This window comes from Acipenser ruthenus, chromosome 24, assembly GCF_902713425.1.
Source record: "Acipenser ruthenus chromosome 24, fAciRut3.2 maternal haplotype, whole genome shotgun sequence".
Classification (NCBI taxonomy): Eukaryota; Metazoa; Chordata; class Actinopteri; order Acipenseriformes; family Acipenseridae; genus Acipenser; species Acipenser ruthenus.
Genome location: NC_081212.1, coordinates 409,405 through 437,374, shown reverse-complemented (window position 1 = coordinate 437,374; position 27,970 = coordinate 409,405). Strand labels below are relative to the sequence as shown.

Below are 27,970 nucleotides of genomic sequence, written 5' to 3'. Positions count from 1 at the left end.
TCTTGACCGGAGGGTTGTGGGTTCAATCCCCAGTGGGGGACACTGCTGTTGTACCCTTGAGCAAGGTACTTTACCTAGATTGCTCCAGTAAAAACCCAACTGTATAAATGGGTAATTGTATGTAAAAATAATGTGAAATAATGTATAATGTGATATGTTGTAACAATTGTAAGTCGCCCTGGATAAGGGCGTCTGCTAAGAAATAAATAATAATAATAATAATAATAATAATAAACTTGTTTGGCTGGCCTCTCCAGGGCTAACCAGGATCGCTGCCCCACCTCATACACAAACTACACTGTCAGCAGGTCTGCTTTTTGATAAAGTGCAGCGCACAAAAAGCCAACCCATTGAACAAACCAGAAGCACACAGCCCCAGAGGAGTTCTGTTGTACTGCAGCTGCCAGTCCTCCTGAATGTAGCGCACTTCCTTGTGGAAACTGTACAGCTCTTTTTCTATCTCAAGCACAGAATGAACAGCCAACCTGCTTCCATGCATTCTACAGTCAGCCCATGGAACAGGGTAGCTTCCTGCCAGGCTTGTGGACTTGCTAAAGCACTGCAGGCAAACTGAGCCCTCCTGACAGATCACTCACTCATTCCTATGAGCTGCAACACACTCAAAAAATATTACAACCCTTTCTGCACCCTCGTTATTTCTCCAGCGCTACGTCCTCTCGTTATGTCCGCTGGCATTCTGAAAATCGTCACTTGAATCAAGGTAGGCATGCTTAATACAACATGTGCAGTAAGTATATAGTCCTGTGAATGCCTTTGTTGAGCTGTCAAAATGAGCAAGCATTTAGAAAAATGCTTTCCTTTTACTGTACTAACCTTCGCAGCATATGATATCTTGTCTCAGGATTTTCTTCTGCAGAATACTCCATTTTGAAAAATTCCAGAAGCTTGCCGTACTCTCTCCCTTTCTCTCTCTCTCTCTCCCTCTCTCTCTCTGTGTTCCCTAAAGCTCTGCAGCACACAAGGCCTCACCCCTTCTCAGCATGGAGTTGCCGAGCAGGTATGACAGGGCTGGGGGTGACCAGCCTGCAGCTTCTCATCATGAGACTGAGACTCCAAGCAGAGGGATCTCTAATCTTCGTCCTTCTTTGTTTTCAGCACAGATCCGGCCGGCTGCATGCTGAATCAATGAGACACTGACTTTATTATCACCCGGTTCATACTCTAGCCTGTATAGGCATTAATGTCTTGAAATAAAGCTAAAAGCATAGGTGGGAAAGGTTCAAAAAGCAGGTCTAGTGCTCTCCTCAGCTGATCCTGAGCCCCTTGTGTGCTTACTTACTCGATGACACTGAAGTCCTGTGTGTGTTCATAAAGGCTGCAGCTCACCCGGATTTCAAAATCCTGCCCAAGCTGCAGATAAACTACCACGGTCTCTGCACCGGGGTCAACTCTGCCCTAGCCCCTCCCCTTTTCTCAACAGCCACGCCCCAATCCAGTTCTTACCGAATAGGGAGAGAGTGGGAGAGACAGTGGGAGGGGCTTCTCGTGTGCGCTCAATTTCAGATGCGTTTGGTTAGACGCTGTGGTCTGACCCAATAATGTGACATCAAGGAGAGGCAATGCCCTGTGTAAGGGCGTCCCAGGGACTTCACATCAGGCTGCCCCTCTAGTTTTGTAATTGAGAGTCAGTAGAAAGGATTTCGGCAACCCCCCCACCCCCCCTCTACAATACTGTAACTGCTATCAGCTCCAGCAAGCACCCATAGATAAGACCCAGCAGTAACCCAGTGCTCAAGCCATGTCAGGCTGACACTGTACCTGGGTATAAAACACAGGAGGGCGTAGGACCCACAGCACCCAATCCAAACCCACCCCTCCATGCTGCAATCCGGCACGGCCAATCCAGGACCGGGGGCATTACTTTTCAATACTGCCAATTCATTGAGAGTACAGGTCAGCTTCAGTGCAGGGGGGCACGCCAGCATCACAGGTTCAAGATCTGCAATGCACTGCACATTTCCCAGCAAAGCCCAGCAATGCTCTTTGATAACAGATGCACGTGCACTCACATAACACATGGCTCACACAAGCATTAGTTAGCATTGCTGGGAAGAGAAGTGCAGTCGTTCACATGAATACAGCAGGCAGGTTCCTGCGGTGAGATCTGTCTCAATGGTACACAGATACAAAGTCAAGGTAAAGACACTTGTCGAAACGTTGGTCTGCTAAATTCTCACTTCACTCAGAGTTAAGAATACACTAACTGTCACTAATGCCCATTCACTCAAACGCTTCAACAGTCACAGGACCGCAGACTCCAGTTCTGTACTTTCAAAACTTTCCTGGACGAAGCAATCTGCCATTGTGAAATATCAGATCTATGTATTCTAGAAACTCACACAGCGTACAGGGGTGAAAGGAGGTGATGGTTACAATTGTTGGCTGCTAAGCAACAGCTGCCCTTTTATTCCATATCAGCAGGCTTTTCTCCATTCAGAGCTGAGGACTGTTCTTTCACACAGCATGGCAGTGTGCCACAAGGGGAGTTTCTTACTTTCCACCCACTTGGATTTCAAGCCTTAGTTATTGCACAACAAATTACACAGCAGTATGGGAGACTTACTTTTTCAATTTTGGTTCAAAAGTATACTTTGCAAATTCAATGAAAATATGTCATTCTTCCACAGTGCATTGATTTCATTTTAATAAACTTCAATCTTGGTACAAGATTCCAGATTTACTAAAGCGGCGCGCCGGTGAAAACTCTGCATCACAAGTACAGTACTAATGAAACACACATGTTGTTCTTGCACTGCTAATAAAGTTAAATAAACAGGAGCCACAGAGTCTATAGAGAAGCTGAGCCCCTCACCCCCTGCACCTCACAATGCAGCAGGTCAGAGCAGCGTGGCCGGCTCACCTCATGTTCTGCGCCAGGCCGTCGATGTGGTTCAGCCCCAGGTCGGAGAGGCTGTCTGAGCCGACGGAGGCGGGGGACAGCGAGCGCTCCTTCCCCAGGCTCAGGATCTCATCCTCGGAGTTCTCCTCGGACACAGAACCGATGATGAAGCGGGACTGCGGAGCAGCCACCTCGGGGGGCTCCTGCTCTGTCATCACGGCTTCTCTGCGCTGACAGGCTCCGAGCACTGGGAGGAGAGTGAGAACCAGGATCAGCAGACAGCAGGCAAGGACAAGCACTGCCAGCTTTATCACACACACACTGCGTCAGGCAGGCAGGCTGGGCCTGGCCTATATGAAATCCAGCGATTGCACAACGGCACTTGAGCACTCAGTTATTGGCCAGACCCTATCTGTCAGGTTGGACTGCCAGGTGTTTAATGATGAGAACAAGGGTTCAGATGTTTTCAGGGGTGAAGGTTGGTCTTTTTCTTTTTTAAAAAAAAGGATATGAAATTAACCCACAGTGTGAATGCACTGTATAACCCATCGTGTGAATGCACAGTATAACCCGCAGTGTGAATGCACAGTATAACCCACAGTGTGAATGCACAGTATAACCCACAGTGTGAATGCACTGTATAACCCACAGTGTGAATGCACAGTATAACCCACAGTGTGAATGCACAGTATAATCCACAGTGTGAATGCACAGTATAACCCACAGTGTGAATGCACAGTATAACCCACAGCGTGAATGCACAGTATAACCCACAGTGTGAATGCACTGTATAACCCACAGTGTGAATGCACTGTATAACCCACAGTGTGAATGCACAGTATAACCCACAGCGTGAATGCACAGTATAACCCAGTGTGAATGCACAGTATAACCCACAGTGTGAATGCACAGTATAACTCATAGTGCATACCCATTGCTAAGTGTCTTCCAGTGCACACAGTGATCATGCAGTCTGTGGATGCTGCATCCCTGGACTGTGTGCCCGTGCCAAGCTCACTGGCTGGGTTACACAGTACAGAGTCCACAGCACATGCACACTGTCTGGGGCTTCGGTCAGGAACACTCCCCCCTCCTCCTCCTCCTCCTCCTCAAACCTGCTCCCACGTTGCAGCAGTACAAGGTTGGGGGTGCAAGCCCTCAAGCTGCTGTCAGTAAAATAGACCACCCTGTATTATGCCAGATGGACTGCTTACCAAAGTTACTGTCAGTTACAGTATAGTATTAACAACAAGCGTGCTGTGCTACTCACTCTGGGAATGAATACGGTTTTTGTTTTTTTTGTTTTTTCCCCTGTGAGTGTGACTGTTACATTAGCTTATGCAGACTCGTGGCTCGGTGGACTGTCTAAAAACAAAACACAATGCTGACAGGCTTCCTGTGTCATCGCAGCATCATCCCCGGAAGTGACTGAGCCTACGCACTGACTGTCAGACAGGTAACGCTCCTGTACCAACTGCTGAGACAATGCAAGCTACTCCGCCTAACAATAGGGAAGGCGGAACCACGTGTTCCACCGAGAGCATTACTACAGTAAAAACGCAGTATAGCGGCTTTATTACTGCTACTAACAAGAAGTATATTTATGTACATCAGTGTGTATTCCATTCCACTGCGTATACAGCTACACGCTGAATGTATTTGCAAAAACATGCCGTGTCGGCTCTTACGTGCAAATGCGTAAATCCAGGAAGCTGACCGTGTTTCGGTGAATTATAATTTTCACATTCATATTCTACTTTTGCCTTTAGTACATATGCAGTATATAAACACGTTAACTATTATACCATTTCTCCATGAATACGCTTGGGTAGCTACGCAGAGTCGTTGTGTACAGCCGGGCGTCACTATGAGTGACACAGCAGACTGGCGCACCGGCTTGCTTGATTCCTGTGTATACACTATTATTATTATTATTATTATTATTATTATTATTATTATTATTATTATTATTATTATTATTATTAGCGTGTATTTACTGTTTAACGCTGACAGCAACGGTGTTCTAGGAAGCATGGGTAAAAATAATTCTCACATGTTGTTTCTCAACGCACCAATTTCATTGTGAATATTTTTTCAGATTGCTTTGCCTGTATATTGTGAAAATCAACCCAGGAAATAATTCTATCGCAGTCGTTAATATTAAATAAGATAATTAGTGTAATAATAATTCACCCAGACGGCAGTACAGCAGTTGACTTTTTTTTTTTGATTATTACAGCAACACGTTAAGTGTTTTATAATCAAGCAGTGGTAGACGTCGACATGTTTACAAAATAACATCTGATCTGCTTGCAGTGTAAATGTAGCGTTCAATGAATGAGCTATTATTACTGAAGAGGTATTCGCTAGGCTTTTTATTCTGTTGAGTAAATGACCGTACTCACCCTGATAGATACTGTGGATTAATCGACACGTTATCCTGCTGTAACCTTTGTACTTTGATACTGTAACTAGTCCAGAACACGTTACTGGAGATCATAGGTCCGATTGCAAAAAAATAAAAAATCTGATTACGGTACAATGGTCCACAGTTTAGCCCGGCCCGTCTCACTGACAGCTTACCTTCAGGGATGGTGCGATGCGGGTTACTCCAGTGCGTTCACCTCTGACCCAATGTGCCAGCCCACGCTGTTGGAATTCCACAATCCGATTGGGCGCGTAGGCTCCGGGGCGGAGTCAGCTCGGCTCAGGCCAAAGGGAGGTGTGCCCAATGAAAGGACAGCCGCGTTAACACGTGACTGGGTCAGTGTGGCCTGATCTACCCGCCTGTCATGATGTATACCCGGCAGCGCTCCAGATAAGGTTTGGGGTCTGGGAGTAACTTACTCTCTAAATTCAACATTGAGAGAGTAAAATGCAACATTACCCTGAAGTCATGAGTAACATCGATAATACTGCACACTCTTTAATGTAATGGGGTAGGCATTAAAAAAGAGCCTTCCGTTTTAACTGCAATGTTACTTTGAATTAATGATACCCACGCGTGTGTTCTACGAGGTTCTTTATCGACGCAGCGCATTCTTTTCAAGGTGTCACACTCACTGCAAATTAATCACGTTACTTATATTTTAACATTCAATTCTTAAACTCTAAACATGTTACAACTTCACAATATAAAGCCATGCAGATACATACAATAAGGAAACGCATTAATACATTATAAAACACTTTAATATTATTTATAGGCACCTTTTTTTTTTTTTACCGGTTGCCTCTGGCGATGGTTCCAGTTGGATTTGTAGCTGGACTGGGGTGTTTACGTTAAGACCTGTGTAGCGTCCAACATTTTCTGATTCTTACTGTGATTGGTTGCAAAGACAACAGAGGTAGCCAGAGATTGGCTAATGTTGTTGGGTTAGTTTTCCTTTTGTAGTTTCCTAGTAACTGCAGACATTGCATTCTGGGAGCTGTAGTTGTTAGTGGAAGTTTTAGGGGAGGCAGACCTGCGGTGCGATTCAATTTAAATTTAGTGCGTATTTCGGATTTTTTAAAACGGCAGGTCCGTAGCTTATCTGGGCCGCTGTTTATACCGCAGTCAAAGCTTAGAATGATTTTAAACTGTTGAGGGTAAGATTTGAGGGTAAACACGAACACTGGCGCATGTGTTAATGCGGTTCGTTGTCTATTGCTTTCACAGTTATTTTTAAATACTATCAGCAGTTTTTATTGATCATATATGTCAGGTATAATATTTGCAGAACACATTTTCATAATCCAGCCATTAGAACAAACCAGTGTTGTACTTACCACAGGTTTTTAATTGTTCTTTTTACACAACCCTGTTACGGTACTGTAGTGTCCAATGCAAATTAAATAGCTGGGGAATACAATTGTAAAAAGTCCTTGTTTATCCCGGGATCCGGAAGATTCTCCAGGGCAGGTAGCTGCTTAAATAAGAACCAGCAGACACAGGAGGTTTATGGAGGTACAGGGCGGCCAGGTCCGTCCTGAACTGCATATGAATAGATTTGTGACGTGTGTTCTGTATTAAACTCGTACTGCGGTTGTTACACTGAAATGATTAAATATCGCCCCCTACTGTTGAGTTATGACATCAACCAGACCGTTACTTTATAACAGATCCTTAACCCTTTAAAACAGCGTAAGACATACTGTAATGCAACACACACACACACACACAGTGTTGACTACGTATTACACAATACGGGAGTATAATATTTGACAGTGTCCCTGGATAGAGTGTAATAGGCGAGAGGTCGCTCCAGCGCAATGGTACTGAGATAGTATGCATTTACTAGCACTGCAGTGATAGTGTGGGTGAGGTAGGAGTTCTTCTATTCACCTAACCCACGGGTTTCTGCAATGATGCGGGTCACCCTTCCCCTGCCTTCCCTTCCAGATGCTGGTGCCTGTGTCTCTGTAGCAGCCCTGCTGTTCTGCTATCAAAGCTTCAGTCAGGTGCAGAGGACGGCTGCTACAGACCTACCCTTGAGCACTGTCCAGGAAAGGGCTTTATCTCCATGTCCTTGCAATCTGTGGTTCTGTAGCTGCACAGGTTTATGGTGGTGTTGGATTGCTCTTGGGTGGGATCACAGTTAATAATTCTCTATGCTGGAGACGCCTGCGTTCAGTAGTAGTAATTGTGCTCTTCTGAAGGTAGAGGAGTGATAGCTGCACTGGCTGTGCTTGGTAAAACACAATGGATTGGGTTTCACTGTTTTCTTTCTTTTTGCTGTGCTCCAGCATTGTTTGCAGTGGTGAGTTCAGTTTTGCTCTACTTACAGTTTTCACTCTGGTTGGAGGATGAATCTCCTGTCCCTGGCACTGCTCCACATTGGGCTAGTGCAGATGGAAACAGACTGCTCTGTGCTGTAGAGTAGGAATAATCCTGACTGCATGTGTTTGTTAAGTACAGTCATTCAGCACTCGTTCACATGTGATCTGGATAATCAAGGCTGCAGTGTTCATGTGTTTGTTAAGTACAGTCATTCAGCACTCGTTAACATGTGATCTGGATAATCAAGGCTGCAGTGTTCATGTGTTTGTTAAGTACAGTCATTCAGCACTCGTTCACATGTGATCTGGATAATCAAGGCTGCAGTGTTCATGTGTTTGTTAAGTACAGTCATTCAGCACTCGTTCACGTGATCTGGATAATCAAGGCTGCAGTGTTCATGTGTTTGTTAAGTACAGTCATTCAGCACTCGTTCACATGTGATCTGGATAATCAAGGCTGCAGTGTTCATGTGTTTGCTGTTTACAGAATGTCCTTGTCTGGCAGATTTTATATGTTTCTGTTTTACACTTAATTGTATGTGAACTGTGGTTGCTGAGCGACAGCGGGGGATAAAGCACAGGTAAAGCCATGTGGCTCTCGTGCAGGGTGCTTGCAACACTAACACTATTGTAGTGACAGGATGAAGCACATACTAAACAGTGGCTCACAGACTGTTTTAAGAAACGTTCTGTGCAGGATTGTTTCTTTAAAGCTTGTTTTGATGAATACAGTCAAGTTTGCAGTTCAGGACACCTTTTCAAACCATTGTAGAGAAGGCTAGTCCTCCAGACTGTTTAAAAGCATTCCTTACAACAGCTTTGTGAATAGGGCCCCATGGGATAATGTAGGTCTTTACTCCAAAGTGCAGTTTCCATTGACAAGCCAATCAGAATTGATTAAGGGACTCAAATACAACAGTGAAGGTGTTTGTGATTGGTTTGATTTCCGTTTCACAGAATAAGGTGTAAATATTCTGCAGTAAATCAAACTGGGCGGGTGTTTGGTACAGCAGCTGCAGAGCCTGGCTTGCCTTAAAGTACATTGTGTTTTATCTTCACCTCAATAACCAGCGCTTCACTTGACTCTTCTTCCAGCCGCTGCCCCTCTAAAATCTCACGGTGTGGTACAGTCCGAACCAACAACAGCCTCAACAGCGGACCGGTCTACACAGCAGCAAGAGGGTGAGAACAGACTGGTAATGAAAGACAAGACCTCTGGAGTGCTGATTTAACATCATAATCCCTGGCTCAGTCAAGGGTCAATCGTCCAATGTGGTTTGCATCCTGATAGTATATTTGAACTACTGTTCTTTTTGCTTTGATTTGTACATAAGCGTCATTTACTGTATGCTGTATAATGTAACATAAAATCCGACAAGGAACTCATAAAATTATTATAGCCTAAATATGGAGCAACTTACAAAGCAGCTGGCACTGCCTGCTGCCTGTTGCCTGCCAGCTATGCATGTGATCCCTGGCACTGGGTCTGTGAGCCATGGTAATTGTGTTTGCATGTGTATAACAATCCCCTCATGCTACAGGGGAAGATGCTGCATTGCTGTGGAGAGAGAGACTGTACACTCTGGTCATCAGACCCCTCATCGTAGTCGGCTTACTTGGGTGTGGACTGCCTTTCATAGTGTTTGTCATTTTTGAAGTCCCTTGTCCTGTAAGTAACTTTTCTCATCGTTTAGTCTCTTTTTGGCCATGTTTGAACATTGCAATAATTCTATAACTCCCGAGTATCCGACCACCCCAGATTTTGCACTTCAGATTGATTCATACCACTGACATGGATTGAGTGTCATTGCTGGCAGTGCGATGATTGTGAGCCTTGTGTTTCAGTGCCAGTGCTGCAGGAAGCTCCCAGAGGAGGAGAAACAGCCTCAGGAACCAGCAAACGTGTCGCTTTGGGTAAGTAATGAAAGCCTTTGTGCACCAGCCACAGGGGCAGGAAGATGCAGCTTTATTTCATGTTTGTTTCCAAGGGAGTGTGTTTGTCAGCGTTTAACAAGTTTTTTTTTTTTTTATCTTCACTTAGCATTGCCTGTCAGGAAAGCTGAAAGTCACTAGAGAAGAAAACGCATCCCGGCCCACAGCCAGAGTCCAAGAGATTGTGATTATCCATGAGACTTTCCTCTAGAGGATGAGCAGACAGGCACGTGGAAGCTGTTCCTTTTGGAGTCATAGAGAAAGACTACATTTCTCTTTTCTGAGAGATTTGCTTTGAACGTTTGAGACTGAAATTCAAAGAGAACAACAAAGTCATGTTTGAGAAACAATACAATTCATTTCCCTCTGTACTGTCTGGTAAATGGCTAACGTGAGCACTTTCACGTCAAGTAACTTGCTGCCCAGATACAAATACTCATCTTAACTCACCTCAACTCTGCCTCAATCATAGCAGTGCAATGGGGCCAACTTGGAAAAGCAAACGCTTCATATTCATGAGAAACACTCAGGCCCTTCCTCCAATGAGAACTGGCCGTAAAATGGATGGACATGAAACGATTCCATTTGATTTCACCTAAACTTTGAACCCATTATGAAAATGATGTGGCGACGGGAAATCTGAATAAACATGAATTGGTTTCCTTCCTTTAAATCTAAAAACCTCATCAAAAGAACTGGCTCAGCTGTCTCTTATCACCTTATCTATGTAATTGTCACATGTAGATTTTTATATACCTTTATTGTACCAGCAAGGTTGTTTTTGTTTCCACAATGGTAATGGAAACAAACCCATAAAATAATTTGCCTGGTAAAGAATTGGAATTGCTGTGTTGTGAAGGGTAATAAAAATACCTCAGTTTGCCATTGAGTTTCACAAGAAGCGTCTTCCGCCAGCCTGAAACGCGCTGCTCCGTCTGTTTTAACCAGACTCTTATCCCCAACGTTATTTCCAGCAAAACATTTTTTAATGTTTTTCTGACAGGTGGAGTGGGTGCAATTTACATAAAGGCGGCGGAATAACTATTCAGTGTTTAAATTAGAAACCTGTATGTTAATGATGCAAATTACAGTTTTTAAGTCGTTTCAGGATTTCAATCAATGGACAGGTGGGGTTGAAAGGTAGTACAAGCGGAGGAAAACAAAACAGACGCGTGCTTCTGGAGATACGGAGAAAGAAGAGAAGATACTTTTAATAATACAGCTACTACATCAGGACAAAGAGAAGCAAAGTAAAGTCAGAGAGCTCCTATTTAAATGTGGACTCTTTTTAAAAAAATGTATGCTGTATTCAATTATAGTTTTGGTTATGGAGGATATTTTATGCCAAAATGAAAATAAATACATTTATGCATAAATAAATAAATACATTTCGAAATAACTAAGTAAATGTCGAAATAAATACATATATAATTTATTTGTGTATTTTTATACTTCTTTATTTATTCATTTATGTAGTTGTTTAATTTATTTATTTTTCATTTTGGCACAGCAGCTACATGATCCCTTTCATCCTCTAAAACCGCAGCAATCTCTAGCAGCACATTGGGCTCCATCGCCATAGTCTGAGTCACTGCACCCACATCAGAGCCTTCCCTAGAAAATTCTCATTTAAAAAAAAAAACAATTAAAAGCGTTTTAATTTTGCCATTCTACTTACTTTGCTTGCTATAATAAAAAAAAAAAAAAAAGTTTCCTCAAGCAGTATTGGAAACTTTCGGTAGATTTGGTTGGCTAGCCATTCTTTTATATTCTCCTTCGGATTGGTTACCCGCATAAGCGCTCTTGTACTATTGGTTGTTGTAGTGTCAACAGGAGAATCGAGTCCATTCATTGGGCGCGGCTCAGTTAACTCTGCGTTTGTTGTTACCTGGTGTCGATGCTCATTGGCTGTCGGCGACCCCTCCTTGTGATTGATAGAAGGCCGTCCAAGAGAAAGCGCGAACTGTAGTTAAAAAGGAAAAGATAGTCTAGTATCGTTGTGCTGTATTTTAGTAGCACTGAACACATCTCTGATCTTCTGGAGGTAATTATTTAACCGATTCTTCAGTTATTTAAATATTATGCTCAAATATGTTCCACGTTATGACCACAGGTCGAACTTGTATATTATTATTACAACGTGCATGGATTTCAGTGTTGTTTACTGTAATTAAACATAAACGCCAGGAATCTTTGACATAGTCAGTATCAACGTCATGACAATGTTTAGTTCTATCATTTCGTACCGATTTACCTAAGCTTACACTAGGGGTCTAATCGGGGGCTGCGTGTGAAACCAGCGGTAAGAACCGTACAATAAAATGTATAGGCCTGTTCTAATAATATCACCGCAACGCAGTTCAGCATTGCATTCTATCTCTTAACTCTCAGAGATGACCTTTTTTATTATTGGCAGTCAGTCAGGACAGGATGTTTACATTCTGTGACATGCAACAGATTTTTACATGCCGCAGTGGGAGCTCATCACAGGAATGGATCAGACTGCTATGTAACGAGAGCCTTATCTCCATCCCCGCGTTGTTCTTGTGTTTTCCAGCTGAAGGCATGCGTGCTGTCTGAGCCGGTGTCTGCAATGTCTTCCTCCCTCTCACAGTACACGATCGGCGGGGTGAAGATTCTCTTCCCCTGCAAGGCTTACCCCTCTCAGCTGGCGATGATGAACTCGGTGAGTCCTGCACTGTAGCCCCACGCAACTGGAAGGCAGGTTACAGGTTGAAGCAACCAGGTGGCATTTTCTACGTGTTTAAAGTTCTGACTGTTTCCAATATCTCCAACACTGCACATCCTTTGCATAGAGCTGTAAGTTTTGCAAAGTGATGCCATTTCAATGCTCATGTTTCTAGACATACAGCACATGAATCCATTGAATGTCAAAGCGTGTGGAGGTGAAAGGGCTGAGACATGAACATATTGACTGGTGCCCTGTGTCATTGTCTCTGCAGATTGTCAAAGGACTGAAGTGCCATCAGCACTGTTTGTTGGAGAGCCCCACTGGCAGTGGAAAGAGCCTGGCTCTGCTGTGTTCAGCCCTGGCGTGGCAGCAAGCTCAATACGGTATGGGTCTGTGGTCTGTGGTCCGGGGTCCGGGGTCTGGCGCTTCACCTTTCATGAGAAAAGAAGGGGATAGGAGTCGCACGAGTGAAAAGGCTCTCGGGCAATCAAGCTTCACCTTGTTGCAATAAGAAAAGAAAAAAAAAAAGTTTTTTAAATGTGAGGAATACTTTTATAGTCTTGAAATACAAGCCAGTCTTGCTTCTGTTGCTGACTTGTGATCTATTTTGCCACAGCTGGGCGCAGCACAGGGGTCCTTTAATACATGCTTCAGTCCAATCTCTCCTCTTCTGTCAGGCCGTGTTGTATACTTTTGTAGAGTGGTGTTGCTATTGAAGGTTCATGTCCTGTGTTCTGTTCCCAATTGTTTTTGTAGGCAAGCCATCGGGAGAGGACTCCAGTGCTCGTGAATGTAAGCGGGAGGGAGAGGAGAGTTCCTCTCCGTGCCGGTGTTCGTGTCACACAACGAGACCGCCTGACTCTGACCCTGCAGGAGACGGGCGCGCCGCTGCCTTCGGGACGGACTGCAGAACATCGCCCGCTGCAAACGGGACCCCCACGCTAGGAAAGAAAGGTACTGCACTCTGAGCAGCAGCAGCCGTGACACTGGCACACCTGCAGTCTGTTTAATACAGTGTGTGTGTCTGTTTGATTCTTCTGGGTTCCTCCAGGTGTCTCCCCAGAGGAGTGCAAACTGAAGACCACGCTGGCTGCCAGGCTGTCTGCGAGGATGCAGGCGTCCTTCCATGAGGACGACGACAATGACTTTCAGCAAGACAGGAAACGGATCCGCACCCCAGCAAGTGACCACAAGGTGATTCTACAACAGTGTGCATTCAGACTATTGTTTTAAATCTATTGTTTCTGTTTTAGTTTTTTTTCTGGAATTACAAGATCCTCTCATCTCAAAGCTTCAGTGCACAGTGGAACGCTAATATACTGTTCATGGCAGCCCTGAGGAGTCTTTCCAGAAGCAGTGTGTTTCTGGAATAGTTAGTAGGCTTGACAGGTAATGATCGCAGAGCACTCATAATAGGAGACACCAAACAGGTAAGAAACAGGGTCGGGGCAGTTCCTGTTTCTCAATTCCATTTCCTTTTCAAAATCAATTCCAATTCCTTTGAAGGAATTCCTATTTAGAGACTTAATGATGGTTGTGATTGTTCAACTGCTTCCATTTGAAGCCAATTGAATTTACTAACAGTGACTTCAATTTAAGTGATTTGTTGCCACTGTGAGAAGCTCATTTTAATTTTGGTCAGTGATGTACTGGAATCGATTAAAAGGGAATGGGAATTGGAATTGAATTAAAAAAAAGAATTGGAATTGAAAAACAGGAATTGCCCTGACCCTGGTAAGAAACGAGCATGTAGATTATAAACATCCTCATTGTTCTTTTCCCCTTTCAAATAATGAAACCGTTGTGTACCTGCTGCCTTGCCTGATCCGCTACTGTCACCGTACAGGCGAGGAAGAGGCGCTGCCTGGATAAGGGGGTGCAGTTCATTGATGACGAGGAGGAGCTCGGGGGTCCTGCTCCGCAGCAGTGGACAGTGGAGCTGAGCACACAGGCAGAGCCAGCCAGTCCCCTGCCAGCAGCACACACAGCAGTGAGTACACAGCCTGCAGCATGCACACACACAGCAGTGAGTACACAGCCTGCAGCATGCACACACACAGCAGTGAGTACACAGCCTGCAGCATGCACACACACAGCAGTGAGTACACAGCCTGCAGCATGCACACACACAGCAGTAAGTACACAGCCTGCAGCATGCACACACACAGCAGTGAGTACACAGCCTGCAGCATGCACACACACAGCAGTGAGTACACAGCCTGCCTGCAGCCCGGCACGCTGCACATGCTTTATAGGCACTGCTACAGCACAAGGGAAGCAAAAGCAATCTGATTTTACTAATGTAGTGTACCACCCACCCTTGAAATGCACAGATTACAATAGGAAAGTCACCACATTACTGTACTGTTTGGTTTAGCCTAGAAAACCTTTAAATGGTAGCGGGAGACCAGTACATGAGTATGTGTGTTGCAAGTAAAAGCATTGAGCAAACAGTATGTGGTGATATTGAACATGAGCAGGTGTGATTTATAGAATGACCACTAGAGTGTGCTGTGGCACTTTGCTGTATGAATTCATTAATGTTCTGCTTGTTTTAGGGGTTGATGCTTCATTCTACTGTAGCTAACACACGCATGGCAAAGGGATTTGCAACTGTATTGTAAAATAAAGAAAATCTTAATAGGGAAGCAACATGCATAGCAGACTAGGTTATCGGAGGCTAAACTAGTATAGGGAATGTTAAACTGGGCTTGTTACTTTGCAGCTAGAAAGTCAGTATTGACCGTCTTGAAAAATGTTTCAATCTCCGTAGTGTCTGAGTGCACTGCAGTGTAATGTAATTCAACCCACTGATCTGAATTGAACTTGAGGGCCACAATTTTGAGAGTTTTTTTCTGCTTTATTCTTTTAGTCTTGGGTTGTTTTATTTTTAAATGGCATTAAAAATAATTAACAAACATGAAAAAGATGATGATAATTATAATGCGAGAGCCTCCCCAATGGGCAGACCAGCCCCACGTCTCCTTCACGTTCCTGTGGTATTGGTGTGAGAGCCTCCCCAATGGGCAGACCAGCCCCACGTCTCCTTCATGTTCCTGTGGTATTGGTGTGAGAACCTCCCCAATGGGCAGACCAGCCCCACGTCTCCTTCACGTTCCTGTGGTATTGGTGTGAGAGCCTCTCCAATGGGCAGACCAGCCCCACGTCTCCTTCACGTCTGGTGGTATTGGACCTTGCTTGCTGTCGCCTCCCTTTTGCATGTTAATCCAGTGTACTTTCCCCCTTGTTGTCTAGCAGCGGTTATTAATCATCTCATAAATGAATAATCAGCAGGCTTCTATCTCCTGTAACGCTATATGATGGAATCCCTGCTACTGCAGCCCCAGCATAATGAAGGTGAACAGAAAATCCAGAGCATTGTAACAAACACTCTCGGTATGAAGAAAGCGGCGGTGAAGAGAATCTGTGTCAATGTGCTCGCCCATCACACAGACTAACATATTGCTTACAACCTGTACAATGGAGCCCGGGTGAGCTCAGTTACACGTTCCCAGAGACGGACAGTCTGTCACAATGGCAGCGCTGGGATGAAGAAAGAGGGGGGCTCGTGTTACACTCTCTCACCTGACACCGCATTCGATCCCTCGCACGCTGATTGACATCTTCAATGGGGCCTTTGAAGCGAGCTCCAGCTTAATTAAAACGCTTGCTCGCTTAGCGGTGATCTGTGAAAGCCTGTGATAAATACTGAATGGGGTTCACCCGCTGGTGACTGCACCGGGGATAAACAGGTGCTTTGTGTCGGGTGTGTCATGCGATCATCGCAGCAGGGTGCAGGAGAACCCTCCCCACCCCAAGAGTGGAATAATAAAAGAATAGCCCATGTTCCATGACAGAATTGCACCGTCACTCTCTCCTCTGCTCCTGTCTCGCTCGGGTGATTACAGTGTGAGATTTCACGCAGCAGGATTATAGGGCCAGATTGTGCAGGTGTCTTTTGTTACTGTGCTAAAAAGTGGGAAAGGTTGTATAAAGCGGCCTTTTCTTTCTGCCGTTGTGTGGAGAAAAGGGATCGGGCTACCAGAGCAGAGAGAGACAATATCTCCTTCTGCCGTCGCTCTGCCACAGCACAGGTGTGCCTGCTTCATTATCAAACTCAATGAGAAAGTCGCTGCCCAGCCCAGAGCCGGAGCCCGAGCAGGGGCCGGAGCTCGAGACCGAGCAGGAGCCTAGCACTCCGAGCCGGAGCCCAGCACTCCGAGCATGAACCCAAGCTGGAGCCCAGCACTCCGAGCGTGAACCCGAGCTGGAGCCCAGCACTCCGAGCATGCAGGCTTCACACCACTACTGATCTTTGAGTTGAGCTAGAATGAGGGAATGAAGTCCAGACGTCTACATTTAAACGCTGCAGTACTAGAAGACTGATTTGTGGCATGCTTTGTGTAGGATTTATCATACAGATGAGGGACGAGATGCAGGCTTGAGAGGAATTGAGGTCCTTGACCTGCTTTCAGAGTAAATCTGCTGTTAATGGGAGATTTCTGAGTCTCTGCTCATTTATTATATTATTGTAACATAACCGTACCCTCAACAACGTATGAACGCAGGTCTTTAAATTTCCTCTAAAATCAATTCAAATCGTTTCCTAAACAAGTTCCAAAAGTATTGTTGCTAAGCAGTTGTAGCTGAAAGATAATCTACATAATAAATAAAAAAAGAAGGAGCAATCCTACCATCTGGTGAACTCGCCCGACCCAGTGGTTGTACTGGTATTAAATAGCAGGTCTTAATTCAACTGCTCCAGGTAAGGATTAGTTGCTGAGCAATGGCATGTATTAGTTTGTTTTATTTACCCAGCTGCTATTGTGTGCCATGCTTTAAGTTAAGTGCCCTGCACAAAAGACTGCACACCTGAGTGTAATTGACATGTCCCTACAGTACTTGGCTGTCTTGAAGGTAGACTGCTGACACACCCTTGCTCTGTCTCGTTTTCAAATGCATACAAAATGATAATCCGCATCATACTGGTGTTCTAATAGAAAGCCCACGTTCACTAGCAGACAGTTCATTTTGTAAAATGTAATGCTAGTGAACAATCAGATTAGCAGCATGGTCAGGTGGTGGATAGTATTGCAACATTACAATACAGGTTTAGCTGGCCACTTTGAGCTTCTGTTGGTTATTAAATATTCAATGCAGAGCTGTGAATCATGTTGACAGCAGCCTCTTGCAGCCCGGGTGGGATTGTTCCTGCACTGCGATGCACAGCAGCCAAGCAGACCTTAACTGAGCAACATTTAGTTGCTTTTGTCACTGGAGGAAAATGCTGAAATGTTCATCAAGTGATTCAAAAGAAACAATGCCTCTGAAAAGTTTAATTTTAGGTGTTATATATAAGAGAACGCTTTGTGTGTCAAACTGATGAAATCATTTCAGATTGCTGCTTAACCATCCATCCATACCAGCAGCAGGTGATCACGTGTTTGACGATGAATGTCCATCTAGACTGATGCCCTGATAAAGTCGCTGGTCACGATGCTAATTTATAGCTGTTGGCATATTGGTATTAGGATTGGAAATGGCTCATCTCTGACCTGAGCCACACAGCTTTATTAATCGTTGTCCATGCCATTATATTCATAATGACAAAAACTAAATAACAAATTGACACACCTGCTTCTCCTCGTTCCTTTATATTCTCTAAGATCCAACACCGTATTCTTACACTATATACTTTACAAACTTCATTAAGAGCAGAACTGCTTTGGCCAAGTGACTGAGTGATCTCCACTAAGATTTACTGTGTATCGCTCTGAATATCACAAAGCAAAGGCTAGCGTTTCAAATAAAATGATCTTGTTTCTAATTTTCCGCTCTGTTTTCTGTAGTCACATGAAGTGTGTTTCATTTGAATTGCGTTTGTGTTTTATTTTGTTCTGTATAAAGTCTGAGCAGTATAAGTGCAGTGTTTGCAGGAATGTGCCTGAGGCAGTACCGTTTGCATTCCAGGGGTGCCTCCTTACCACTTCCACTGCTGGTAGAAGTAGTATGTGAGCCGGAGCAGGGGCTGTGGCGGGCATCTCCGTGCATGTAACATATACCCTTGTATCAGCTGTTTCCTGCCCTGCTCCTGACAAGGGTCCTATTCATAACTCTTCCCTTTATCCTTTTCAATGAATAAGTAATTATGCGATGCACAAGGCAGGATATTTGGAGCTGGCTATTTAATGTGGCAGTACTGGGTAACCGGATCTGCTGTTAGTGGCAATCGGAGCCAGGGATGTAACAATTCCAGCGTGGCTGTAACTCCATCAGCTTGGAGGGGCTGTTTATTTGGCACATCAGTGACCCTTTTATCCCGGTGAGTGACAGCGCTGGAAGGGTCACATTCACCTCCATTCTATGGAGTATTGTAATGTTTAATGGGAGACAAGGCTGTGAAGGACTGCAGGTAATCTGAACTCGGTTTTCCACAGAAACGGAGGCTACGAGACAGCTTGATCCCCAGCATTGTGGTGTAACACTCGCCGTGACTTTGCATTTGTTTATAGGGGATAATCTTACTGATTACAGTTTAAAAAAAATAAAAAGGAGAGTGAGGGGTTTATTATTAAGAGTTACATCGGGGGATTGTATTTGGTGTCTTCTAGTTATTAAATACAATTCAAATGAATACAGCGGCTACGCGCACTGACAATAACAGACATGGAGGACTTGACATTTGTTTATGAAGAATAACATTTCTTTTGTGGCTTATGTAAGTATGTGAAAAGAGAAATGAGGTACGAAGTTAATGAAATGTCGTGACTGCACATGGAACAGTCCCTGATTAAAGACTACAAACAGAAAGGAGCTGTTAATGTTGTTTGTGTAACGATGCAGGACGTGATGCAGAACCATGATACAGCAGCGTTACATTGAAGAACACGCAAACACGAAGAACATCATCCATATAATTTAGTTACAAGCAAAACATTAAAAAAAAAAAACCCATGCGTTCTTTTTTTTTTTTTATGATTTTGTCGATAGCATATCGATACCTGTGGCAACTTTAATCTGTAATTTGTATTCCCTTATACTGAATTACAAACAATGACCCTGCATAAATAAATTCACGTCAGAAGATCTGCCTCTGTGAAGTCTGTCATTTTATTGTTTTTTGCTCAACATAAAAAAGGCTTCTAGCGTCTACAATGATTCCACACGTTCCCTGTGCCTCTGTCTTACTTTGCTGACGGACGCTCTTTCTTGATTGTCTCCTCTTCGCTAGTCCCCTGGCCCGTGCTCTGTGTGCCCCTGTGCCTCCACCAAGCTGAAGCAGAAGGACTCAGACTGCTGTGCCAAAGACGAGGAGAACAGCGGGGGTGGGAAGCAGCAGGTCCCGAAAATCTTCTTTGGGACCCGCACTCACAAGCAGATCTCCCAGATCACACGGGAGCTGCGCAGGACGGCATACTCCAGCGTCCGGATGACCATCCTCTCCAGCCGGGACCACACCTGCGTCCACCCTGAGGTGTCGGCAGGGGGGAACCGCAACGAGAAGTGCAGGGAGCTGCTGGAGGCCAAGCATGTGAGTCTGGGTTCACTTCATTAGCCAACACCGGAGCAGTGCAGGGAGGGGAATGAGGCGCTCGTTGCACGTCCGTGTGACCCGTTCCTGGTGTTACTATGAGCTTAATAAGACGCACCTGAGCTTGTTGCCTACACTGTGGCTAATCAAGCTCGCAGTAAAACCTGGAGTGGGTGAAACTGCTTATTTGCAACCCTGCAAGTTTCCACCACCTTACTCTTGAGCACTAAGGAAGTTGCTTCTTTCATAACCATTCTCCAAAAATATACTGCAAGTACCTTAACTGAGTGTGTGTGTGCATGTGTGTGTGTGTGTGTGCATGGATAGGATTTTAAGTTCTTAATCAGGCAGCGCGATGGTAAAGAGGGCACTGCGATGTTGCCAGCGTTGTAATGCAAGCCCTTCTGTTAAAAGCTGTACAAATAAAATCCTGTTAGTGTAGCCGTAGGTGGCAATTACGGGAAAGAATACACTCGATCAGTCACACAGAGCTTTTTGTTGTGCCGCCACGTCAGGGGCTTCAAACATGTTTTGTACTCCTCGAGCATTTATTGTTCATATTACCGAGGCCTGGGGAGGGGACTGCTGTTATAATGAGGGGCCAATTACACTGTCACCTTAGGTGTCTGCGCAGAGCAAAGCCCTATTGCACCCCGTGGTATGATAAACAGCTAGCTGACAGTTTGTGAGAGAGAGGGAAAGTATCAAGTGCGATCACACTTGTGCTGAACAACCCTGGCCTCGGGGTTGTGTTACAGCATTCCAATGCATGAGATCTTCCTTGTTTTTCATGATCCCGTTTCACACTTTATGACACTGTTAAATGCCTCAAAAGTGTAAGCTTTTCAGACACTTGGCATAAGAATGAGTAAGTATGAATGGGGTTCAAAGGAGCAGAGAGATCGTTTTCTTCATATTCGTGTGGGGGAGGAAATGCACACCGTTTCAGTGTGTCTTTCTGCACTGCGTGTTTTATTGCTGAGTAATCTTTTCTTAACTCGTTTTATAAAGACTTCATTTCCTTTGCAGTTATGTGGTATGTTTCAATGGCATATATTATTGATTGCTCGTTTTGTCTCTGCAGGGGAAGTCATGCCGTCCCTACCACAGCGTCCACAAGATGCGAGAGCAGAACACCCTGCAGTGGGTCCACGGGCTGCACCAGGCCTGGGACATCGAGGAGCTGGTGGGTCTGGGCAGGAAGCTGCGCTCCTGTGCGTACTACGCGGCTCGAGAGCTCATGCAGGAGGCGGACATCGTCTTCTGTCCCTACAACTACCTGCTGGACCCACAGATCCGGGAGAGTGTAGGTCCCGTTGGAGCAGGGCTGGCCGGAGCTCACCCTTCCAGTCCTGGGCTTTGGTTCCAACACTTTTTAAACCTTCATCCAGACCCTGAAGGGGTTAACTATTGTTTCATTTTGCCTCTTACACCTGACTAAAGATCAGTCTTAAAATATGCTTGTGTTAGAAGAAGCACATAAAGTTTTGTTTGTTTCATGTGGGGTGGGGGTGGTGGGTGATTGATGGTGGTCGGGGTTGTACAATGGACTCTTGTCTGCTTGCAGATGGACATCAGTTTGAAAGGCCAGATTGTGGTGCTGGATGAAGCTCACAACATCGAGGACTGTGCCCGGGAGGCAGCCAGTTACACTGTGACCCAGGCCCAGCTGCTGTTCGCCCGCGAGGAGCTGGACAGCATGGTGACCCACAACGTGCGCTGCAGCGATCACGGGCCGCTGAGAGCCCTCTGCTACAGCCTCACCAAGTAACTGTTACATTCACACAGCTAGCCAGCTCATCAGAGACAATATACACACTCACCAAGTAACTGTTACAAACACACAGCTAGCTAGCTCATCAGAGACAATATACACACTCACCAAGTAACTGTTACAAACGCACAGCTAGCCAGCTCATCAGAGACAATATACACACTCCCCAAGTAACTGTTACAAACACACAGCTAACCAGCTCATCAGAGACAATATACACACTCACCAAGTAACTGTTACAAACACACAGCTAGCCAGCTCATCAGAGACAATATACACACTCACCAAGTAACTGTTACAAACGCACAGCTAGCCAGCTCATCAGAGCTCATAGTTTTGAGATCTGAGCATCTAAAGATGTAATATTCCTGTTTTTTTTCTTGTGCTTAGCAGCAGTATGAGCTGTAGCTAACCTGTGCTGTGTGATGGATGAGTTTGCATTTCTGATTGAGTACAGCTGTAGCAGTGATGATAATGCTGATCGCTGTTGTGTTTGCTTTGTGCAGCTGGGTTGAAGAGAGCTCTGCCGCTCTGGTGGAGAGGGAGTACGAATCCTCCTGCAAGGTCTGGGATGGCAAAGAGATCCTCAAGGTTTTCCATGGCTTGGGGATAACAGAGGCCACCTTTCCCATCTTGCAGGTGAGAGCTGCCTGAGCTCTGCCCCAGGGGCTCCTCCTGCTTTGTTGTGCTGTCAAAGGGCAGGCCATTGAACCCGGGTCCCACCCCGCTGTGCTCTGTGCCTCTCTCAGAAACACCTGGCTGCTGTGCTTGAGAAGGAAGAGAAGCTCAGCCTGGTGAATGGGAAGGAGGAATCTGTGCCGGTCCCCACTGTCAGCTCGCAGTCTCAGATGGTGCTCAAAGGTCTCTTTGTGGTGCTCGAGTTCCTCTTCCGATACAACTGCAGGTAGGTACTGCACCATGGCCACCACCACCACCTGTGTGCAGGGTCGTACAGGGATGGGAATAGGGCTCCCATTGCATAGCACTTTGATTAATTCCTGGTTTTACTAAGATTTTAACAAGACACACCCAAGCTTGTTACCTGTACACTGTGGCTTATCAAGCTGTTATTAAAACCTGGAGTGGGTGAAACTGCTATGCAGTAGGAGTCTCATTTCCACCCCTGTTATGTTAACACTTGCTTTTTCAATAATCACGTTCCCTGTTTCCCTATTTCATTATTTTATTACTTTTGTCCCTTGATTAGATCACGTAAAGCACTCTAAAGCTGAGGTGGTCTTGTGATGCACAGTTTGCACAAAACTGAAACGCTATCAAGTTGTAGTCTTGGACAGTCGAGATCGAAGGCAGAATAGGTGTACATGAAATAGTTCAAAGATGATGAATGATGTGCTACTAGGGGGTGTGCAGTAAGTACTGTAGATTTGCTGTGACTGGCTGCACCTTGTGTTTATTTGTTAGTATAGAACACGGAATGTGTGTAATTAGTTCTCCCAGGGTAGTCTAGCTGTACAGTTGTGAAAGGGTTAAGCACGCAAGATATTAGACACAGTATTGATATCCAGTGACAGCTGTTTAGGAGAATTTAGCATGTTTGCAAGAGTGATCTCAGAAAATAACAAATTGCTAAGGTCTGTGTCGTTTGGACATCATTAGATAGAAATCAATATGAGGTGGGGTCATTCATCATCCACAAATTACCAACCACATGGACAATATGCTATTCTCACTTCCTACATTGGTTTTGACAGGGCAGTGTTAGTTGCCATAGAAACACAGTATTCTATTTCAGCCCGTTATCGGGTTCCGGATTGACTTTCAGGTGAGGTCACTGTTCTGCTAATATAACACAACGTGCCTGATCAGTTCATGCATGCGTTAGCATGTTGTTTTTAATTCTAGGATTAATATATGAATGCTATATAGGATATTAGACAGCTTGAGATCAGATAATGCAATTTATTACTGGCGCTAGGGCAATGCCTTACAGCCTACCGGACTACTGCAAATAATGCTTTCTCCAGTGCCTCTATCCATGCAATCTGCACATTGGGTTGTAGTTCTGATAACTGCTCGAGTCCTGTTGGTTTTGATGGTTGGTTTTAACTTGTGCCCATTTCCCCGTGCTTTAGGTTTGCAGAGGATTACAGAGTGGCGCTCCAGCAGACTTACACCTGGAATAACCAGCCAGACCTTCCTGATGCAAACGGCTTCTTCGCCCGCCCCAGGAGAATACAAAGTGCGCGTAAGAAGACTCTGGTGTACACGCTGAACTTCTGGTGTTTGAACCCTGCAGTGGTGAGATGCTCCTAAGCTGTGGGCTTTAGAATATGTTTATGGGGAGGTGTGCATCCAAATTAGCTTTAAATGCAGGAGTAGAAAGTCGCGGGAGCCCTGCGCCCAGCCCAGCCTTCTGATACGTTTATTATTGAAATGATGAGGAGCCATCATTTCCTCATGATGCGTTCCTCGCTTATAGCTGCATGGTAAACTCCTGTTAGGGTGTGGTTTATTCATGCGGTTCTGAGTGTGATCAGTTCAAAGCAGATTCACCGAGGGCCTAAGTGTTTGTTTAGTATTGTCTCTTAGTGGCTTCTGTGGGTTGTAGTGTGGTAATTCCTGAATGACCTTGCTGTATTTTGCTGTATCCAGGCCTTTTCTGACCTGAGCGGCACTGTCCGCACAATCGTGCTGACGTCCGGCACTCTGTCCCCGATGGGATCCTTCTCGTCTGAACTCGGGGTGAAGTTCTCAATCCAGCTGGAAGCCAGTCACGTCATTAACAAGTCGCAGGTAAAATACAGCGGTGGAATCTGTACTGCTTTCATTGGAATGCAGGTTTAAAATCACCACTGCAGAACATTGTGGGGATTTGAAACGGTAAAGAAGTACACTGATTCATTGCACTGTATTTTCCACTGTGGTGAAAATGAGCAGCTCCATGTTCAATGCAGGACGTGGGCAGTTTTGCCCGCAGTGGAAGAGCCGGCCTCTCCTGGTTCTTCTCTTAAACAGAAGCCTCCTTCTTGCCACAGGTGTGGGTTGGCACGATCGGGGCGGGGCCCAGGGGGCGGAAGCTGTGCGCTACGTTCCAGCACACCGAGACCTTCGACTTCCAGGATGAAGTGGGCGGATTGCTGCTGAACGTCTGCCAGGCTGTTCCCCACGGAGTCCTGTGCTTTCTGCCTTCATACAAGGTAGGCAGGAGTGCGGTTCAAGAGGCTCCAGGTAGAATATGGTGTCCGGATGCTGATCTTTATAGAATGGCGCCCTTTAGTCGGTCTCAGTTTGGCAGCTCTGATATTTCCCTCTCTGTGTTGTATCTTACTGCCTAAATATAAAGCTGAGTGAACTTGGTTTCAGTAAACTAGGCTTCATGGCACATCAGGGGAGACTTGGGATTTGATGCAGCGAAGTTGCCTCAGACTAGGTCTGCTGGAACCAGGTTTCAAGCCACTGTTCCTGAAAAAGTGGCTTTGTGTTCCCTCAGCTGAAGAAATGCATCTAAAAAGCCTGCTAAAGTCTCAGAATATTTTACTGTAGTTCCCTTTCTTGATCTTTAGATGGCCTCGGAGACCGTACAGTTGCATGTCAGTACAGAGTGAAGACTGACTCAATGTGTGTTACTCTCAACTGTACCTACACGTAAACACATCACCCTTTAAACCATGAAGTAAAGGATCACAGTAGAGTAAAACACACGCTTGAAGTTAGTTACGACAAAAACAAAAGTGCTTTTTAACAGAGTAAATTCATCGCTGTGTCGGTTACTCAGAGCTAAAAGTTTCAATAAGCCCTCTATTAATGTTTAATAAATGTCTTGCAAACCTCAGAATTCAGCCTGCGTTTTCCTGTATCGCCTTTCACTTGCAGGTTTGCTTATAGGATCCCATTGATAAATACTTTGTCCTTCTTTGTTTGTTATGCATTTGCTATGAATAATTTATTTCCATTGAAGATGTCTGTCAGAATGAATCCTCCAAGGGTCTGGTAACTTTCTCAAATGACTCTCACAGATCAATGAGAGGCAGGGAATCTGCAGCCAAGACGGGCAAAAGAGAAACCTGGCCGTCCTGCCTGACAGACTGGAGCACGCCAGGGTTTTCTATTTCATTACCTTGTGGCTGGAGAAAGAGAAAGAAAGAAAGAAAGAAAGAAAGAAAGAAAATAGCATTCTATGGATGCATAAAAATGGCTGTTACAAAAAAGTAAATAACCATTTTAAGCATCCGCGTAAAAGTTAAACAATCAATCAGTCAATCAATCAATAAATAATTAATTATTAATCAACATAACATTTGGTCAGATAACAGTTTTACAAAAATATTTTTTCCTGTTAATCAGTGAAGTTGAAACAAAATGTTAATCTCTTTGTCTTGAGTGTGTGTAATTCACGGTCTCGGTAAAACAGCCAGAATTAGGTATTTCTTTACAGCTGAAATACCAACCTAGACATCCCATAATTTTGGCTCTCCTCTTTGCTCAATCGTCTTTGCTGGTATAAACCTAGACATCCCATCATTTTGGCGCTCCGCTTGCTCGGTCGTCTTGTATAAACATGCCATGTGTTTGTCATCACTGGTGCATGCATGCGGCTCCACTGATGATGCATTCATGTTTAATGTGTGCTCAGTGGATCTGGCTTTTAATTGTGAGAGCGGAGTCTCCAGTCCCTGTAAAAGAAGAAGAGATTGAAGTTCAATGGGAGAGCTCGGAAAGAAACGTGTGAAAAGGGCAGCCTCGAGCACCAGCTGGGAGCGCAGCGTACTTAACTTCAATAACCTCTGCGTTAAAATACCATGAAAACATTCCAATGTTCTCCATATATTTTATTGTGTAAGGCATGTTTAAAATTCAAAAACGAGTTCCCTATTAGTCAATACATCCAGTTTTAAATTTAGATGAAGAACATTGTAGACCCCTAAGTGACATTATTATATTAACAAAGACTTGCTTATTATTATTATTATTATTATTATTATTATTATTATTATTATTATTGTTATATATTTTTGTATAAAATAGCAGAACCAGCATGTCACTGAGCTGCAGTTCAGCTGGTTCCACATGCTTGTCTATTCGGGTGTCTTTGTTCTCTGCTGGATACTGTTTCTACACTCAGACCATTCGAATGCTTACTGGATCATCCTTTCGTAGTTTGAACTCTGCATGCAGTGGGTTTCCTTTAACAGTTCCATCATAGCCAAGTCAAACCTGCTGTACATGCAGAGGAGAAACCACAGCAAAATTAAGAGACACCTTCTAAAAATGAACGTCACAAAGGGAAAAGATCAGTCACAATTGCAAGATGCTTTTAAACCAGATTAAGATAAGAACCATTAGGGTTCATGTCGCCGACCTGTCTGCATTAAGATATATCTCGCCTGGCGCCTGCAGCGAGGGTGATCTATTCAATATGTGTCATATCAAAGTCAGAGCACACAGCAACTGCAGTGCTAATGCTTCTGAATTTCACTGGCCTCGCTCTCACCACACTTCGTCTTTTTTTTTTTCCCCTGAGTTTGTTCTGGAAAAAAGATTCAGTGTAAGTGTTTTATAATTTGTGGATTAAGGCTACTTATTTTGTGAGGACATTGAGGATTAAATCTGAAGAAGAAGAAGGAACTGTTCCTCTTAAAAGAAAATGACCATATATTTTCCCCCTGCCTGGGGGGCAGTTAGATTTCATAGCTTTGTACTGTTGGGAAGAGTGCGTTTTTCCCTTTTCATCAAATCAAATTTATTTTGTATAGCGCCTTTCATGCCAAGGCATCCCAAAGCACTTCACATTACAAAAAAATATACTGTACAATAATATAATATAATATAATATAATACAATAACATATCCAAAAACATCCAAAAACAAATGGGGGGGGGGGGGGGAATTAAAATCTACAAAAAGGCCTCTGTGTAAAGATGTGTTTTAACCTTATTAAAACAAACAAACAGAACTACAGAAACTTGTTTAAAATGTGAAATGAAGTAAAACTGAAGCTAGAGTGATTGACGTTGAATTTATTTTAAAGCTGATTCAATTCAAGGTCTTGACGGTGTTTTTGGCAGATGCGTTCGTCTTGGTAATTTGAAAATGAAATTGCACATTGTACAGGAAGTCAGCCTAGCTGAGGAGAGTCTGCTTGATGCATCGCTGATGAATAACACTGTTAGAAATGCAGCTGTTACACCAGTGACCTCGAACCTGCTACCTCCTGTCCAGAAAGGAACAGCAACGGCAAAGCATGTCCCATTGATCTGCAGAGCCCCGTGCCTCTACCACACCCGCCTCTGCACAGGTTAATGGCGCTTTGCGTTCGTTATACTTGTATATTACACTGTTAACCTCTGGAGCGCTTGCTCAGCCCTTGTAATTCACGACTGGAATCAGATCTGTGAATTGATTGACAGCAGTGAAATTCGGCACCCCCCCCTCTCTCACTGTATTTCAGTAGCTGCTGTATGG

At 44.5% G+C, this 27,970-nt stretch overlaps 2 protein-coding genes across 18 annotated transcripts in view; one reads left to right on the top strand and one right to left on the bottom strand.

Annotated features, from left to right (window-relative positions):
• The window catches only part of LOC117964244 (acetyl-CoA carboxylase), a 61,141-nt gene extending 54,320 nt beyond the window's left edge, over nt 1–6,821 (bottom strand). For 11 of the 14 annotated variants that reach the window (XM_058997818.1, XM_058997820.1, XM_058997824.1 and 8 more), the window contains exons 1-2: nt 5,266–5,437; nt 2,882–3,107 (exon numbers count right to left, since the gene is read on the bottom strand). In XM_058997818.1, the coding sequence (XP_058853801.1) occupies nt 2,882–3,075 (194 nt within the window). In that variant the 5' untranslated portion in view covers nt 3,076–3,107; nt 5,266–5,437. The other 3 variants (XM_058997819.1, XM_058997830.1, XM_058997831.1) reach the window with 3 other exon arrangements.
• Nucleotides 4,069–27,970, top strand: part of LOC117964243 (Fanconi anemia group J protein homolog) — a 39,551-nt gene continuing 15,649 nt past the window's right edge. Inside the window, exons 1-18 of one of the 4 annotated variants that reach the window (XM_034907135.2) lie at nt 4,069–4,316; nt 8,714–8,800; nt 9,160–9,287; nt 9,464–9,532; nt 9,660–10,800; nt 12,108–12,236; nt 12,514–12,625; nt 12,999–13,196; nt 13,294–13,436; nt 14,089–14,232; nt 19,474–19,773; nt 20,858–21,079; nt 21,341–21,540; nt 22,054–22,186; nt 22,297–22,451; nt 23,641–23,806; nt 24,161–24,301; nt 24,544–24,705. In XM_034907135.2, the coding sequence (XP_034763026.2) occupies nt 12,144–12,236; nt 12,514–12,625; nt 12,999–13,196; nt 13,294–13,436; nt 14,089–14,232; nt 19,474–19,773; nt 20,858–21,079; nt 21,341–21,540; nt 22,054–22,186; nt 22,297–22,451; nt 23,641–23,806; nt 24,161–24,301; nt 24,544–24,705 (2,169 nt within the window). In that variant the 5' untranslated portion in view covers nt 4,069–4,316; nt 8,714–8,800; nt 9,160–9,287; ... (1 more) ...; nt 9,660–10,800; nt 12,108–12,143. Of the gene's footprint in view, nt 4,317–7,516; nt 7,600–8,713; nt 8,815–9,159; nt 9,288–9,463; nt 9,533–9,659; nt 10,801–11,453; nt 11,595–12,107; nt 12,237–12,513; nt 12,626–12,998; nt 13,197–13,293; nt 13,437–14,088; nt 14,233–19,473; nt 19,774–20,857; nt 21,080–21,340; nt 21,541–22,053; nt 22,187–22,296; nt 22,452–23,640; nt 23,807–24,160; nt 24,302–24,543; nt 24,706–27,970 lie in introns of those variants that run through there. The other 3 variants (XM_034907136.2, XM_058997833.1, XM_034907137.2) reach the window with 3 other exon arrangements.